At 57.5% G+C, this 13,725-nt stretch overlaps 1 protein-coding gene across 1 annotated transcript in view; it reads left to right on the top strand.

The window, feature by feature from the left end:
• Nucleotides 1-13,725, top strand: part of SHISAL1 (shisa like 1) — a 75,262-nt gene that overhangs the window by 24,748 nt on the left and 36,789 nt on the right. Inside the window, exons 2-3 of the mRNA XM_087448567.1 lie at nucleotides 3,858-3,953; nucleotides 7,337-7,550. Of these exons, the coding sequence (XP_087304693.1) occupies nucleotides 3,890-3,953; nucleotides 7,337-7,550 (278 nt within the window). The 5' untranslated portion in view covers nucleotides 3,858-3,889. The remainder of the gene's footprint in view (nucleotides 1-3,857; nucleotides 3,954-7,336; nucleotides 7,551-13,725) is intronic.

Below are 13,725 nucleotides of genomic sequence, written 5' to 3' on the forward strand. Positions count from 1 at the left end.
GGGCGGCTGGCTTCTAAGCTGTGCTGTCTCGGGTGGTTAGAAATGGAATTTTTATATAACGTCCCGGTGACGCACGGTGGGTTTTTCTTCCACCGCAGATTCAGCCTTCAGTTCTGGCCCCTGAGTTGCCCGGGGGCCTAGGGAGGTAGGGCAGCCCCCCACCCTGTCCAGCACACAGGGCTGTGGCTTCCGGCGCCCACTGACTCATCCCTGGGCAGCCCCGGTGGGGGCGGGGGCACGGCCGGGCCGGGGAGACTGAGCAGACCAGTGCCCGGCTGGACAGGGGACAGATTCTCCCCCAGCCTGCGGGATTCGGAGCTTGAGCTCCAAGGCCATGGCCCCCAGCTGGCAGGCCCTGGCCCAGGACCCTCATGGCCTGATAGAGGAGGGCGCGGGGGGCCAATCACATAAGGCGGAGCTGTGGGTGCACCCTGAGGGCAGGGACTTCCCTCCTCCGTGTCCCCAGAACCCAGCCCAGGCTCTGTTCCCGAGTGGGGGTCAGCGAGTGGATGTTGAGAGAATAAGTGAGTGAGTATATGAACTAACACGTTAATGAAAGAAGAGATGGAATACAATACAAACTTCTTCCAGGTGACAGAATCAAGGCAGGCTTCCTGGATGAGGTGGCTTTGGAGTAGCTTCTAAGGTGGTACAGGATTTGGACTCACAGGCCTTAGAAGAAGATACCCTAGGTGTGAGTGACAGCCCCCTCCAATATATACAGCGTTTTATTAGGGAATAGGGGTAGCAAGAGGGAGGGCTAGATGCATGGCAGCCCCCTTCCACCTGGCATTCATTCAACAAACCCACCAGCCCTCAGACTTGAGCCCTGGCTCCATAAGTGGGCCAGCAGCCCTCCAGGGGCCAGAGGGCCTGGAGTCTGGAGACCCATCTCAGCCCTCAGTGGGCCTCGGCTTCCCCACCTGCAGAATGGGGCCACGTCGGGGGGGTCATCTCAGAGGACCTGTCACTCCCCTTCCCCGCAGTGCATTTTCCAGGTTGATCCTTAGGTTTCCCCAGAAATCCTTTCCTAAGCACTTTCAAATGCTTTAATCTCCTTCATCCTCCCAAGAGGGCCCTGAGGGAGGCCGGCAGGAGGCCCAGGCTCAGAGCGATTAGGCAGCTTACAGCCCATGGGGGCAGAGCTGCTCCCGGTGGGAGCAGGGAGGCCTGCGTGGAGAGAGAGCAGGGCCCCTTCCCCAGGGGCGGACACGGAAGTCACAGAGAGTAATCACCATATAAAGGTGTTGCGGCTTCGTCTTACGGCCACGCCCTCCCCTTCTCTTATTCTGGCTCAGACTTCAGAAGAGCAGCCCCTGGCACCCTGCATCTCCCTGACCAGGCTGTGAGCTCTTGAGGGCGAGGTCAAGGCAGCTTGTTGGTGGCCCCAGGAGCCCAGCCCAGGGCTGGGCCCAGAGCGGGTGCCCCAGGAGGGTCTGGGCAATCAGAGGGGCCGTTCCTGTGGGTGGCGCACGGCCCCAGTCTCCTCTTCCAGAACGGCGTTCTCTGGCAGCAAATCTCTGCAGTGTGTGTTCAGCCTTGGGACCTTTCCCCAGGGGTTGGAGGGCCTCACCCAGGGAGGGGGCAGGGTGGAACTGACATCCGAATCAGGGTGGAGGGGGCAGGGAGCCCAAAGAAACCTGCTCTGCAGGTGGGGGCAGCCTGGCTGGGAGGGCCCACAGGAGCTCCACTGGGGCGGGCTGCGAGGCTCTCCAGGCATCCGCATCCTCACCCAGGTGAGCGGGTGAGCATCCTCCACACCTCAGTGTGGGTCCCAGCACGTCCCCGTGTGGGGCGTTTGGTAGTGTCCTGAGGCTGCGGGAACAAAGCCCCACGGACTGGGGGCTGACACGACGGAAACCTATTCTCTCACTGTCTGGAGGCCAGAATCCGAGATCCAGGTGTCGGCAGGCCTGGTTCCTTCCGAGGGCTCTGAGGGAGACCGTTCCAGGCAGTTTCTGGGGGTTGGCTGGTGATCTCGGGCGTTCACGGGCTTGTAGACACATCGCCCCTTTCTCTGCCTCCATCTTCACAGCCTCTCCCTGTGTGCCTGTGTCCAGATTTCCTCTTTGTAAGGACAGCGGTCAGATTAGGGCCTGCCCTCCTCCAGGACGACCCCCACACATCTGCAATAGCCCTGTCTCTAAGTAAGGGCCCGTTCTGAGGTCCTGAGGCTAGGGCTGCGGCACGTGAATTTGGGGGACACAATTCACACCCCACAGTGAGGGGAGAGAGTGGTGGGCAGGAGCTCGTTTGGCCCAGAACCTGGCACCCAGTCGGTGATCGCAGATTCATCCCCTTCCCGTGTCTCCGCTCCACCCCGCGGCTACATGCAGCTTACAGCCCACGTGGGGCCCTTCACAAGGAGGACACGGGCCTCCTCCCCAGCCTCCCTGCCTCCATAGGGAGGTCACCCGTCCCCTCAGCTTGTCCTGAGCCAACAACCTGATCTAAAGCGGCCACTGAGGGCCAAGGCCCTGCCTCAGGTGGCCTGCTGCTACCCGCCCCGCCCCCCCCACCGTCTCCCACTGTCCCCCATAGGCCTCCCGGCTGCTCCCCCCTCAGGCCTTTGCAGCTGCTGCTCCTGGTCTGCACACTCTTCCTCCAAAGAGCCACGCCCTTGTGCCCGCCTCACTCAGTCTCTACTCAGACGTCACCTCTGCCGTGAGGCCCTCCCGGCTGCCCTGTCCAAAGCTGCTCCCTCTCAGCTCCCACGTGCACCTTGCCTCACTTCCCTTCATCACTTTCTTTACTGTGGTAAAATATACATAACATAAACTTTACTATTGTAGCCATTTTCAAGTGTGCAGTTCAGGGGCGTTAAGTCCATTTACACTGTGGTGCAACCGTCACCACCGTCCGTCTCCAGAAATTTTTCACACTGAAACTCTGTCCCCAGGAAACACTAACTCCCATCCGCCTCCCCCAGCCCCGGCAGCTGCCATCCTCCTTCCTGTCTCTGGATTTGACTCCTCTAGTCAAGTGGAATCACACAGCGTTTGTCCTCCTGTGTGTCGCTTCTTTCACTTAGCGTAATGTCTTCAGTGTTCGTCTTGTAGCAGGTGTCAGAATTTCCTTCCTTTTTAAGGCTGAATAATATTCCATTGTGTGGTGGACCGCAGCGTGTTGGTCCACTCCTCCGTCGATGGACCCGTGGCTGGCTTCCACCTTTCGCTATTGGGACTCATGCTGCTGTGGCCGTGGGTGACAGGTACCTGTTTCAGTCCCTGCGTTTGGTCCCTTAGGGCGTATCTCCAGGAGCCTCGGAGCGTTTTAAGTACCCTCTGTGTGTTTGTGTGCTGTCGGCCTTCTTCATCAGAGCGCAAGCCGGGGCAGCGACAGCGTCCATTCGGTTCTGCTTTTGTCTGTTTGGTTCGCTGCTGGAAGGTGCCCGGCTCGGCGCGGACTTGTTGAGGGTTATTGGAAGTCACCGTTAGCGACACGGCACGGGGACCGAGGTCCCGCCAACCCGGGAGGCGCCCGAGCTCTCGTCAAACCCGACCCGCTAACCAGCCGTTCTCATTCCCGTGACCCCCCGGCGCCTGCCCCCCAGCCTCAGCCCGCCGTTGTTCCCCCACCTGAGCGTCCGTCCTCCTTTGATTAAGCCTTCTTTTGCCGTGAAGAGAAAAGGAGGTGACAGTTGACTGGTGGGGGAAGGTCACTCATTCCAGAAAGGAAATTGGATGGTGGCGTTTCTCTCATCCACGGCCCGGCCCCTGCTCCCGGCAAACTCGCCTCCCTGCCCGCTGTCCCCTGCTGCCCCCCGCTGCCCCCCGCTGTCGGCCACGAAGCCAGTGTCTGCCCCCGCCGCCGGCAAGGCAGCCCACACCCGGCTTCTCCCGGATCTCGTTACACAGGCGGCTCTCGACGGATCGATGAAAGCCAAACGATGACCAGTTGTGGCCGGCAGTCCCTGAACGTGCTCACCGTGCTCTCGTTGCTGCTTTCTGCAGGTAGACCCTCCGGGATGCTCAGTGGGGAGGGGGTGGTGTAGGGGGTGGGGCGCAGTGGTCCCTTCCCCGGGTCAGTGCTGGCCCAGGCTCTGGGTGCTGACAGGGGGTGCCCCAGTCCCCTGCCCCTCTGGCGTCCCCCTCATGTTCAGTGCTGTTCAGGAGGAACCTACTGCGAGCTGTCCTGCGTGCGCCTGCCCCAGGAGCTCAGCTGGGAGATTCTAGAGGACGCTATGGGGTTAACAGAGCTGCCAGCCAGCCCTGGGAGAAGCCCGTGTGCCAATTCTCCCCCTTCCCCTGCAAGTCAAAGTCAGGCGATGTCACAGTCATCCCATTGCTTAGAGGAGGAAAATGGGGCTTTGAGAGGGCCTGACCAGCCTGAGACAGCATAGCTGTGCCAGGGCTGGATCCCAACCCAGGCCCCCACCTCCCAGCACCCCACCAGCCTCCTAGGCCATCCCCAAGACCCCAGTGGGGTTGCAGGTAGGCTGTCACTCTCCTGTCACAAGTCCTCAGCTGCTCCAAACTGGAGCTGGCCGGATGGAGAAGTCTGCCCTGCCTCCCAACAGCAAGGGGGCCTGGGGCAAGCCTGGGTCTGGGCCCTGGTCTGAGCGAGGCACCTGCTCTGTCTCTGTCTGTCTCTCTCGGTACCTCTTCCTGCCCTCATGCACTCACACTGTGGCACAGCTGTTGACACTGGCCTGTGACTACAGGCCCTTGCCCCCTTCGCTGGGGGTGTGGCTCACAGGGAGACCAGGAAGGGCCCTGGGGTAGGGCAGTGCAGGGTCCCCAGGACAGCAGAGCCAAAGCCAGGCCAAGGCCAGGGGTCTGGGGGCCACCGTTCACTTCTTTCCCCACTCCTTTTCTGTGCGTCAGCTCGTCTGGTCCTCACTGCCCCCTGGGAGAGAGGAACTCCTTGCCCCACTTTACAAATGAGGGAACTGAGGCTCAGAGAAAGAAAGCCACCTGCCCGAGGCCACACAGTCAGTGGACACAGTCACATGGCTGTTAAATGACGGCCATCCAGACCAGGACTCGGCCCTGAGCTCTGCAGACCCCAAAGCCCCAGTGCCCAATAGAACGTCTCTCTCCTTGGTGTCCCCTCCCTACTTTCCTGGTGACTCAGAGCCCGCTGGCCTCCTAACGGAGCATCCCTCTGCCCTGGGGCCCCAGGTGCAACCCCTCATGCTGCTCCGGTGCCTGGAAGCCGGGAGGTGCAGCCTCATCGTCCGCTGTTTGCTCACACACTCCCTGTGTTAAGTGGGGCCCACGCTTTGCTGTTTACAAAACGCTCCTTGGAGCCCAGCTGCCTGGGAGACCGCCGGTCCCCGTCAGTGAGAGGAAGGAGGCTCAGAGAGGCCACGATGGCCCAGGTGGCCCTGCGTGCTCCAGGATCGGACCTGGCTTCCTGGCTCCTAGCCCTGGGCACCGTTGGCTCTGGCACATTCTTCCTTGGGAAGCGGTGGTGGCCTCCTTGTCTTTGCCAAATGGCCAGAGCAAGTGACCTGACTGTCCCATGGTGGCTGGGGTGAGCCCCTGGGGACTTCACATCCCCTCCCTGGCTGGCCTCCCCCTGCACACCCGTCTCTGCACAGCAGGCTCCTCTGAGGATCAGCTCAAAGGCCCCCTCCCGCACTCTGTCCCTTCCTGCCCCGGGTCCCGCGGTGGCCCCTCCGTCCAGTGTCGGGGCCTGAGCTCGTCTTTCCGACCAGCACCGTGGGTGTCCCTGATACACCCAGCTCCCTGCCAGCCGCGTGTGAGCAGATCCATGCAGGGCTGCCTCATCGACCTGGACAGGGATGGGACAGTGGCCAGAACTGCCTTCCTGCTTCTCTGCCCCATCAGTGGGTCCCCTCAGCATCCCCTGGAGGGCTTGCTAAGACACACATTGTGGCCCCCAACCCAGTGCTTCCGATGCAGAAGGTTTGCTGAGGGTCCAAGAGATGGCCTTTGTGACACGTCCCCAGGGGAGGCAGATGGGGCAGGTCAGGGACCGCACTTTGAGACCACTGCTCTGAGCCTCTGCATCCCCATAAGAGGGTCTTCTGTGTTCCCGAGGTCGAGGCTGGGAAGGGGGCCTGGAGAGCTCCTGTGGCTCTGAAACCCTAGGGACCCTTCTCCTGCAGCAGTCGGGCCGTCCCCGCAGAAGAGGGAGCTATACTTTGGGGAAGGGGCCCAGGATTTCACTGGGCCACCCCTGCCAGCCGCGGCACTCCGGCCCCGAGGCCCGCCCGCCCACGGGCCAGCGCGGGCCAGCTGGGACCCCCGCCGGCAGCCCCGGGCGCGGGGAGCTGTGTGGGCTGCAGTCTAAGAACCTCGCAGAGATAGAGCTTCCCGCTGCCTGAAGAGCTCTTGCAGAACCAGCACCTTTGTGGTTGGAGAAATGTATTCAGCCAGCGAAGCCCCTTTTCAGGGATACAAATTAGATACAGCGATCCCCTTTATGAAGATACTAATTAGGCCGAGACAGCGGGCTCCGGGTTTTTTCCATTGTTATATTTGTTCGGGCTGTCGCTCCTGTTTGTCACCGTCGGCACGGCTGGTAAATACCTCCTGGGTTTGCAGCAGCCTCTGTGGCTGAATAGGGCCTCCTTCCGTGAGCCGGGGGAGGGAGGGTCCGAGGCCAGGGCAGCTCTGTCGCTGTGAGGTGGGGGCCACCGAGGCAGGCCCTTGGGGACCCCCGCATCTAGGGCACTGGTTTAGTAGAAACCAAAGTAGGGAGGGGACACCACTTTCTCCACAAGGGGCACCTGATTTTTGCCCCCATGCTGTTCACCAGCCAGGCCAGCCTGGGCTTGTGCGCGAGTCCACAGCAGCCCACGCGGTAACACAGGTTATCACAGCTGGTGGTGGGGTTGTGGAGAGGGCCCGGACCCTGGATCCAGGCAGGCCTGGGCTCCATTCCCTCTTCACCACCACTTACCAGCTCAGGCAGGTCCCTTGAGGCCTCTGAGCCTCAGTTCCTCCATCTGTAAAGTGGGATCGCAGACCTGCCTGCCAGGGTGGCCAAGTGGATTAAATGCGATCGAGTCTGTGAAGCACACAGTAGGTGCTCAGTTCATATTGTTTCCTCATTGAGTGCCTGCTGTGTGCAGAGCTGCTGGAGGGGGTACACGTGAGGCTTAAGATGCAGCCCTGCCCGCAAGGAGCCCCCAGCCTGGGGGGCACTGTGTGCAGGGCTGTCGTCGAGGGAGACCTGGGAGGGACAGGAGCCTGGAGGGGGCTTCCTGGCAGAGATGAGGCCCATCCTGGACCGCGAGGTCTTCCCGGGAGGGACCCTAGGACAGGCCCACCAGGCCCCGCTCTGGCACCCATGGACTGGAGAGGGTCCCGTGGCAACCCGGCGTGGTGGGGACCCCGCCGAGCCCGGTGACTCTGTTTTGCAGTCCTGTCCGCGCATTTCCGGGTCTGTGAGCCCTACACGGACCACAAAGGCCACTACCACTTCGGCTTCCACTGCCCCCGGCTCTCGGACAACAAAACCTTCACCCTCTGCTGTCACCACAACAACACGGTTTTCAAATACTGCTGCAGCGAGACCGAGTTCCAGGCGGTGATGCAGGCGAACCTCACGGCCGGCTCCGAGGGCTACGTGCACAAGTGAGTACCCGCTGGGGCCACGCCCCGCTGCCTCGGGCCCGTGGAGGTGGGGCGCCCCCAGAACACCCCGCTCGGGGCGGCTGTCGGGTAACCACTGCCGAGACGGCTGGGGCTGGAAGGAGCCTGGGAAGGTCTTCAGGCGACCAGGTTTCCTGGCCTGCTCTGTCCTCTGAGCCTTAGCCTTCACATCTGAGAAATGGGCACATGACACCTACCTCTCACGGCTGCTGCAGAGGTTGAATGACGTCAAGTGTGAAGGGCCTTTGGGCCTAGAAGGTGCTTGGGCCTGGAATCCACAGGGCCCAAGTTTCTTTGTTGATTCATTATTTGTTAACAAATATCGATTAACGCTTTTGACCAGAAGTTAATCCTCCGAAGCCCCTTTCCTTAAGGTGATTAAAACACATGAGACCAGGGCCCTGATGAAGGGACCCCTAGTGTAAAGAAAATGGAGGAGTTTGTCAGCAGAGAAGCAGTGGGAATGTGCTAAATATAGAGGATTGAAACAGCATGCATTTCTCTTATTATGAGTGAAACTGAGCATCGTTTCATGTTTGAGGCTGTTTGTATTTCTTTTCCTGTGAGCTAGCTGTTTATGTCCTTTGCCATTTTCCTATTAAATTGTTGGCCTTTTTGTTATTTCTTTACAAGAACTCTTTATATATGAAGGTGATATGATGAGTTGCAAATATTTTCTCAGTGTGCCTCTGAATTTGTGATGCTTTTTTCTCATGCTTAATTTTTAATTGTTATATAATCAAATTATATCCAATTTTTTTTTCTTTTATGTCTTCTGGGTTTTGTATCAGACTGAAAAAGGCTTTCCCTACTCTGAGATCATTAAAAATTCCCTCATGTTTTCTTTTACTTCTGTTATGTTTTAGTTTTTTGCCTTCAAATCTTTGATCTGTCAGGAATTTATTTGGGTGTAAGTTTTGAGGTAGAAATCTAACTCTTTTTTTTTTTCCCCCAAATGGATAGCCAACACCATTCATTGAATTGTCTGTCTTTTTCCCCACTGATGTAAAATGCAAACTTATCATGTACTATAATATACTAAATTTCTAAATATAGTAAGTAAAAAATACTAACTACACTGTATACTAAATACTAAAAATACTAAATATATTAAATATACTAAATACCTTGAGTATCAGGGTAGATCATGATACTTTCTCATGGCTGTCGTTGGTCCATCTGCCCATATGCTAGTACCTCACTATGTTAACTACTGTGCCTTTTAATATGTTTTGATGTCTTCTTATTCTATTCCCCCTGAGTCTCTTGTCATATGAACTCTAGAATTAGCTCATGTAGTCCTCCTGCTCAGCCCAAAAATCCAGTTTGTATTTTTTCCCAAGATTGTGTTGAATTCATAGATTAATTCAGGAGAATTGACTTCTCGTGATGTTGAATATTCCCATCCAAGAACACAGTATGTCTTTCCAGTTGTTCAGATTTTATTTCGTAGTATTTTTGAGTTTTCATCATACAGATATTGTACATATCTTTTCAATTGATTCCTGCTTATTTCTTTTCATGCTGCTATTACAAATAGGGTCTTTTCTTCTACTATATCTTCTAACCGAGTATTGTTTAGATGATCAAACCTAATGCTTTCTAAATATGAATTTTATACTCAACCACTTCACTGAAATTTCTTGTCTTTCTAATACTTTTCAGTCGATTCTCTTAGGTTTAATTATGCCATTTGCAGACAATGATAATTTTATCTCCTGCTTTCCAATTTCTGTGGCTCACTTCTTTTTCTTGTCCAGTCACGTTGGCTAGTACCTCTAAAACCATCTTTAAAACTGTCAGGGATTCTTATCTTCTTCCTGACTTTAATGGGGATGTTTCATATATTTTCCCGATAAGCCTGAGGCTGACTCTTGGGGTGGATATAATTTTTCATGGTAGGGAAAAGTCCACTTAGATGAGTGTTTGTTGAGTGACTGTTGAAGGGAATAGTGGCCCCACTGGGAAGCGGTGGGGTCTGAGCCCCAATCTCTCTGTCTGATGTTGGGGCTTGATGGCTTGGCCTCTGTGCCATGCTCACCCAGGGGAAGTCACCTCTTTCCTTTAGTCAAGCAGGAGATGCAAACTCCTTGACTATCACCCAGATCTCCCCTCCTCCCGCCGAGGCCGGCTCCCCAGCCTTCCTTCCTCAAATGCATGGGTGCTTCCCGTGAATATCTTGCCATCTGCTCAGGCCTTAGAATAATTCTGTGTGTGAAGTCGTTCAACGAGCCCTGTCCGTCACGAGAGCTGGAGTCAGGCCTGGAATCTGACCCAAGCCTTTTATAAAGTCAGAGACGGATTCCCTGAAGGAGGAGGGTGGTGCCAGGACTGGGGTTAGGACCCCGAGGTGTTGTATCTGTGGCCGACAGCCAGACAGAAGACAGAGGCTTGGCAAGACAGCCAGCCTTCAGGGCTCTGGCGACTGGTGTCTGGGATCCTCATTTCGAAGCCCACAGGTTTCTATAATCTGCACATTTACAGAGGATTTCACACGGAATACTCCACCGCGGCAGCACAGTGGGTCCTGCTTGCTGATGCTGGAGGGCTGGACCACAAAATAAAGCCCTTCCCCTGGAGAGGAACGGAAATACTGAAGAAGAAGAGCTTAGTTCTTATTCCTGAATTTCAGACAGCGTTTGCAGAGCAGGCAGCACGAGGCCAGCTCTGTGCTCTCTCCTCATCACGTGGCTCAAGTCACCTGGCCGCCCACCCTTAGCCCCCTTCACACCCGAGGAAGACGAGGCACGCAGAGGGAGAGGAACCTGCCTGATCGAGGCAGCTGGTCGGTGGTGGAGCCAGGAGCCAGCCCAGGTCTGGAGGCTGCTCTGATAAATCTGGGGCCTTCCACCAGTGGGGGCGGAGCGGCAGGGGAGGCCCCGGAGTGGGGATCCCCACCTCGCACCGTTGACACCTGGGCCCGATCCTGCTTTGTGGGGGCTGCCCTGTGCATTGTGGGATGCTTAGCAGCATCCCTGGCCGAACCCACGAGACACCGGTAGTATGCCCTCCTCTCCTCCTGGCTGTGACAACCAGCAGGGTCTCCTGGCGTTGCCACGTGTGGGTTCAGGATTGCCCCCTTGAGAGAGCCTCTCTGGAGGGATTCCTCCCTTGTTGTTCTCCACTGAGCTGCCCACTGCCTCCCCTTCCCATAGATGAGGAGAGGGGCCCCGGGAGGGGTCGTGCCTGCCCCAGTCACGCGGTGAGCCCACATGGACGAGGCGTCAGGCTCCCACGCCTCACCCGGGCCGTCCTGTTACACGCTCTCCTTGTGCCCCAGGGAGGGAGGCGTGTGCTTGGTTTTCCTGCATCGGGAAGTTTTTAAGAAGGTGGGAGCCACATGGTGCAGAGGAAGGAGCATTTCCAGCAGAGTTCCTTCCCTCTGCCCTTTGGGGCTCTGACCCCTCTGGGCAAGATGCTGTGTTGCCCTGTTAATCCTCGTAACTGCTCTGAGAGGGAGAAGGAAGGGCTGGCCCAGGTTGGTGCAGTCCTGTTCCAGCTACAGTCGAGGCCTGAGGGACGCCGGAGCCCTTGTTCCGGCCACTGTGCTCTGCCACCCCCGGGTGCATCCAGAAAGGCAGGACTTGTCTGATGCTGGGGATGCGCCAGATCTCAGCCAAGAGGCCTCATGTTCTAATATCCTAGCTGGGTTAGCGCCCGCCGGCGCCCATCTAGATGGACCAGGGCAGCCGTGACTCTGACGGGGCTTCATGAAGGTGTATGGGGTCCGTTAGCAGCAAGGGCTGCCTGGCGCCCGCCCCCCTCGCCCGCCCTGCCAGTGAATCAGCCAGGAGGCGGGGCCGGTGACAGGGAAAAGGAGAGCGCTCTGATGACTTATTTATTTGTATTTTTCTGGAGGAACAGAATGGTTTGTTTTGGTTCTGGCTGCCTGGCAGAAAGACGGAGCGAGGGAAGCAGCCTTGCCAAGCCCACGGCCACGGCGAGATGCTGCTTGCAGCCGGGCGGGCAGAGGCCTTGGTGTCCAGGAGGCGTGTACCGCACACCTTCCCATGCCGGCTTCCAGGTGGGCTGCCAGCAGCGCTGACCACACCAGGGCCCTGAACTGGCCGCAGGAGCATCCGTCCAGGGCACGGGGTGGGACGGGGCGTGCGGGGTCAGCGATCAGCTCTCTCTGGGGGCGGGGGACATGTGTCTGGCAGAGGTGGCGTGGAGTGGAGTCTTGTGCGAGGCGGGGGTGTTCCTTCCCGGGCAGGTGGGCTGCAGGGGTGGGAGCGTGGGAGAGGATTCAGGGAGACAGACGAGGCTGCAAAGGCCTCGAAGAGCGAGGCGGATGAATTGCTATTCTTCCCCGATCCATACACGAGGCCTCTTTCCTCCAGAAGCTTCCTTTTCCCAGTGCTCGGAAGTGTTCCAGCCACGCCGATGGCCGCCCTGTGGCCTGAGGACCCAACGGCCCCTGGATCTCCTCCACCTGTGGGCCTTTGTCACCTGCCAACACGTTCTGAGCTCTGACTCCAGCTCCGAGCGGGGTCACAAGCCTCCGAATGTTCTTGTCGGTTGCTCGACCCCATCAGGCCGCGTTGAGCATGAAATCGACACACACGCTGGTTCCGTGAAAAACGGAAGAGGCTCCAGACCCCGTGATGTTTCCTGAACTGAACACCCGCCACCCAGCCAGGAAGAGGGGACAAATGAACCGTTAGGGGCACTCAGGGTGCCTCGAGGGGCCTGGCTCACCCAGCTCCTTTCATCCGCGCAGAGGCGTTGTCTGTGAAGAAGGTCCCGCGGTCCCGTTACGCCAGGGCCGAGGCTCAGAGAGGCTGAAAACTTGCCCGTAGTCACACAGCGCACAAGCGGCAGAGCAGGGTTTGGGATAGACGTATCTGTCCTCCAGGCTCAGTTATGCTGAGGTGACGAGCAGCCCCCAAGTCCCCGGGGCTTGAGACACAGGCTTATTTTTGTCTCACACTCGCGTTCTTCTCGGGTCACCTGTGGCTCTGTGCGTGGAGCATTCTGTGACCAGGGCTGATGAAGTGGTCCCCATCTGGGGCGGACGTCCCAGTGATGGAAGGAAAAGAACGACGGCGAAAGCGCGCGGTGGCTCTTAAGGTTCTGCTCAGAAGCGGCTGTAGCGTTTCTGCTCACATCCAAGCCTGTTCCCAGGAAGAGGCACAGGGACGCATGCCGGGGCAGGCCTACAGGGAGGGGCGGTGAGTATTTTGACAGCAGTGGACTCTACTTCATTGGCCCAAAGCCCCTGCTCCTCCACTGCACTGGACAGCCTCAATCCTGCTGTGTGACCTTAGGCAAGTCTCTTGGCCTCTCTGGGCCTAGATCTATTGAGCACTCCCTCTGTACTTTAATCGCAGGAGCCAGCACTCAGTGGGTCCTTTCCCTCCAGGCTCCCGTGTTATCTCATTGACCTCACAATTCCACCACCAAATAGAGAGTATTATATTCCCATTTTACAGATGAGGAAAGCAGATCCCTGTTTCCCAAGATCACAGAGAGAGAATTTTGCAGAACCTGGATTGGAATCCACGCAGTCGTGACTTCTTGGGCCCAGAATTTAGTCCCCAGGGTTATCAGCCTTGTCGCCCTGACCCGCAGGCTGCCTGGCGAATGGACTCAAGGCTCTCATTTCTCGAGTGAGGTCGGCCGAGGCTGCCGTCAGCCGTCTCCCAGGCAGCCCTGGCCAGGCCGTGAGCTCTGCAGCCCGTGTTGCTTCTGACCTGACGGCCTCAGGAGCTTGCCTCCTCTGTCCTCACCGGGGTCTGCCTACGGGGTGGTGACGGGGCCTCCATCTGGCCACAGCTGCTCCGTCTGCTGAGGTACCTGCTCCTGTCCCCGGAGGCATCAGTGAGACTCTTCGTCAGAGGTTTTGTTTATTGCTTGGGAAACACCAAAAGAATTCGAATCAGTAAATATCCCAAAATACACTGAAAAATTGTTGTCTGTGGCTTTGGCTGGCCTCACATCTTGCCCCATAAAACAGCCTCTATTTTATCTTCTCCCCTTTATAAAACACACACCCCACAAAGACCCCTGCATCTGGATGGAGTTAATTTCCAGATCACCTTTTTAAATTAAATTTTAAAAAACCAGAGTGCTTCTAGCCGGCCAGCCGCGGGGCGGGCAGACCAGGGAGGCAGGAGAGCTGCCTGGGGGCTGTGGCCGTGGCCGTGGCTGTGGCCGG

The sequence above is a fragment of the Ceratotherium simum genome, chromosome 25, assembly GCF_057802395.1.
Source record: "Ceratotherium simum simum isolate JZ-2026a chromosome 25, ASM5780239v1, whole genome shotgun sequence".
Lineage (NCBI taxonomy): Eukaryota > Metazoa > Chordata > Mammalia > Perissodactyla > Rhinocerotidae > Ceratotherium > Ceratotherium simum.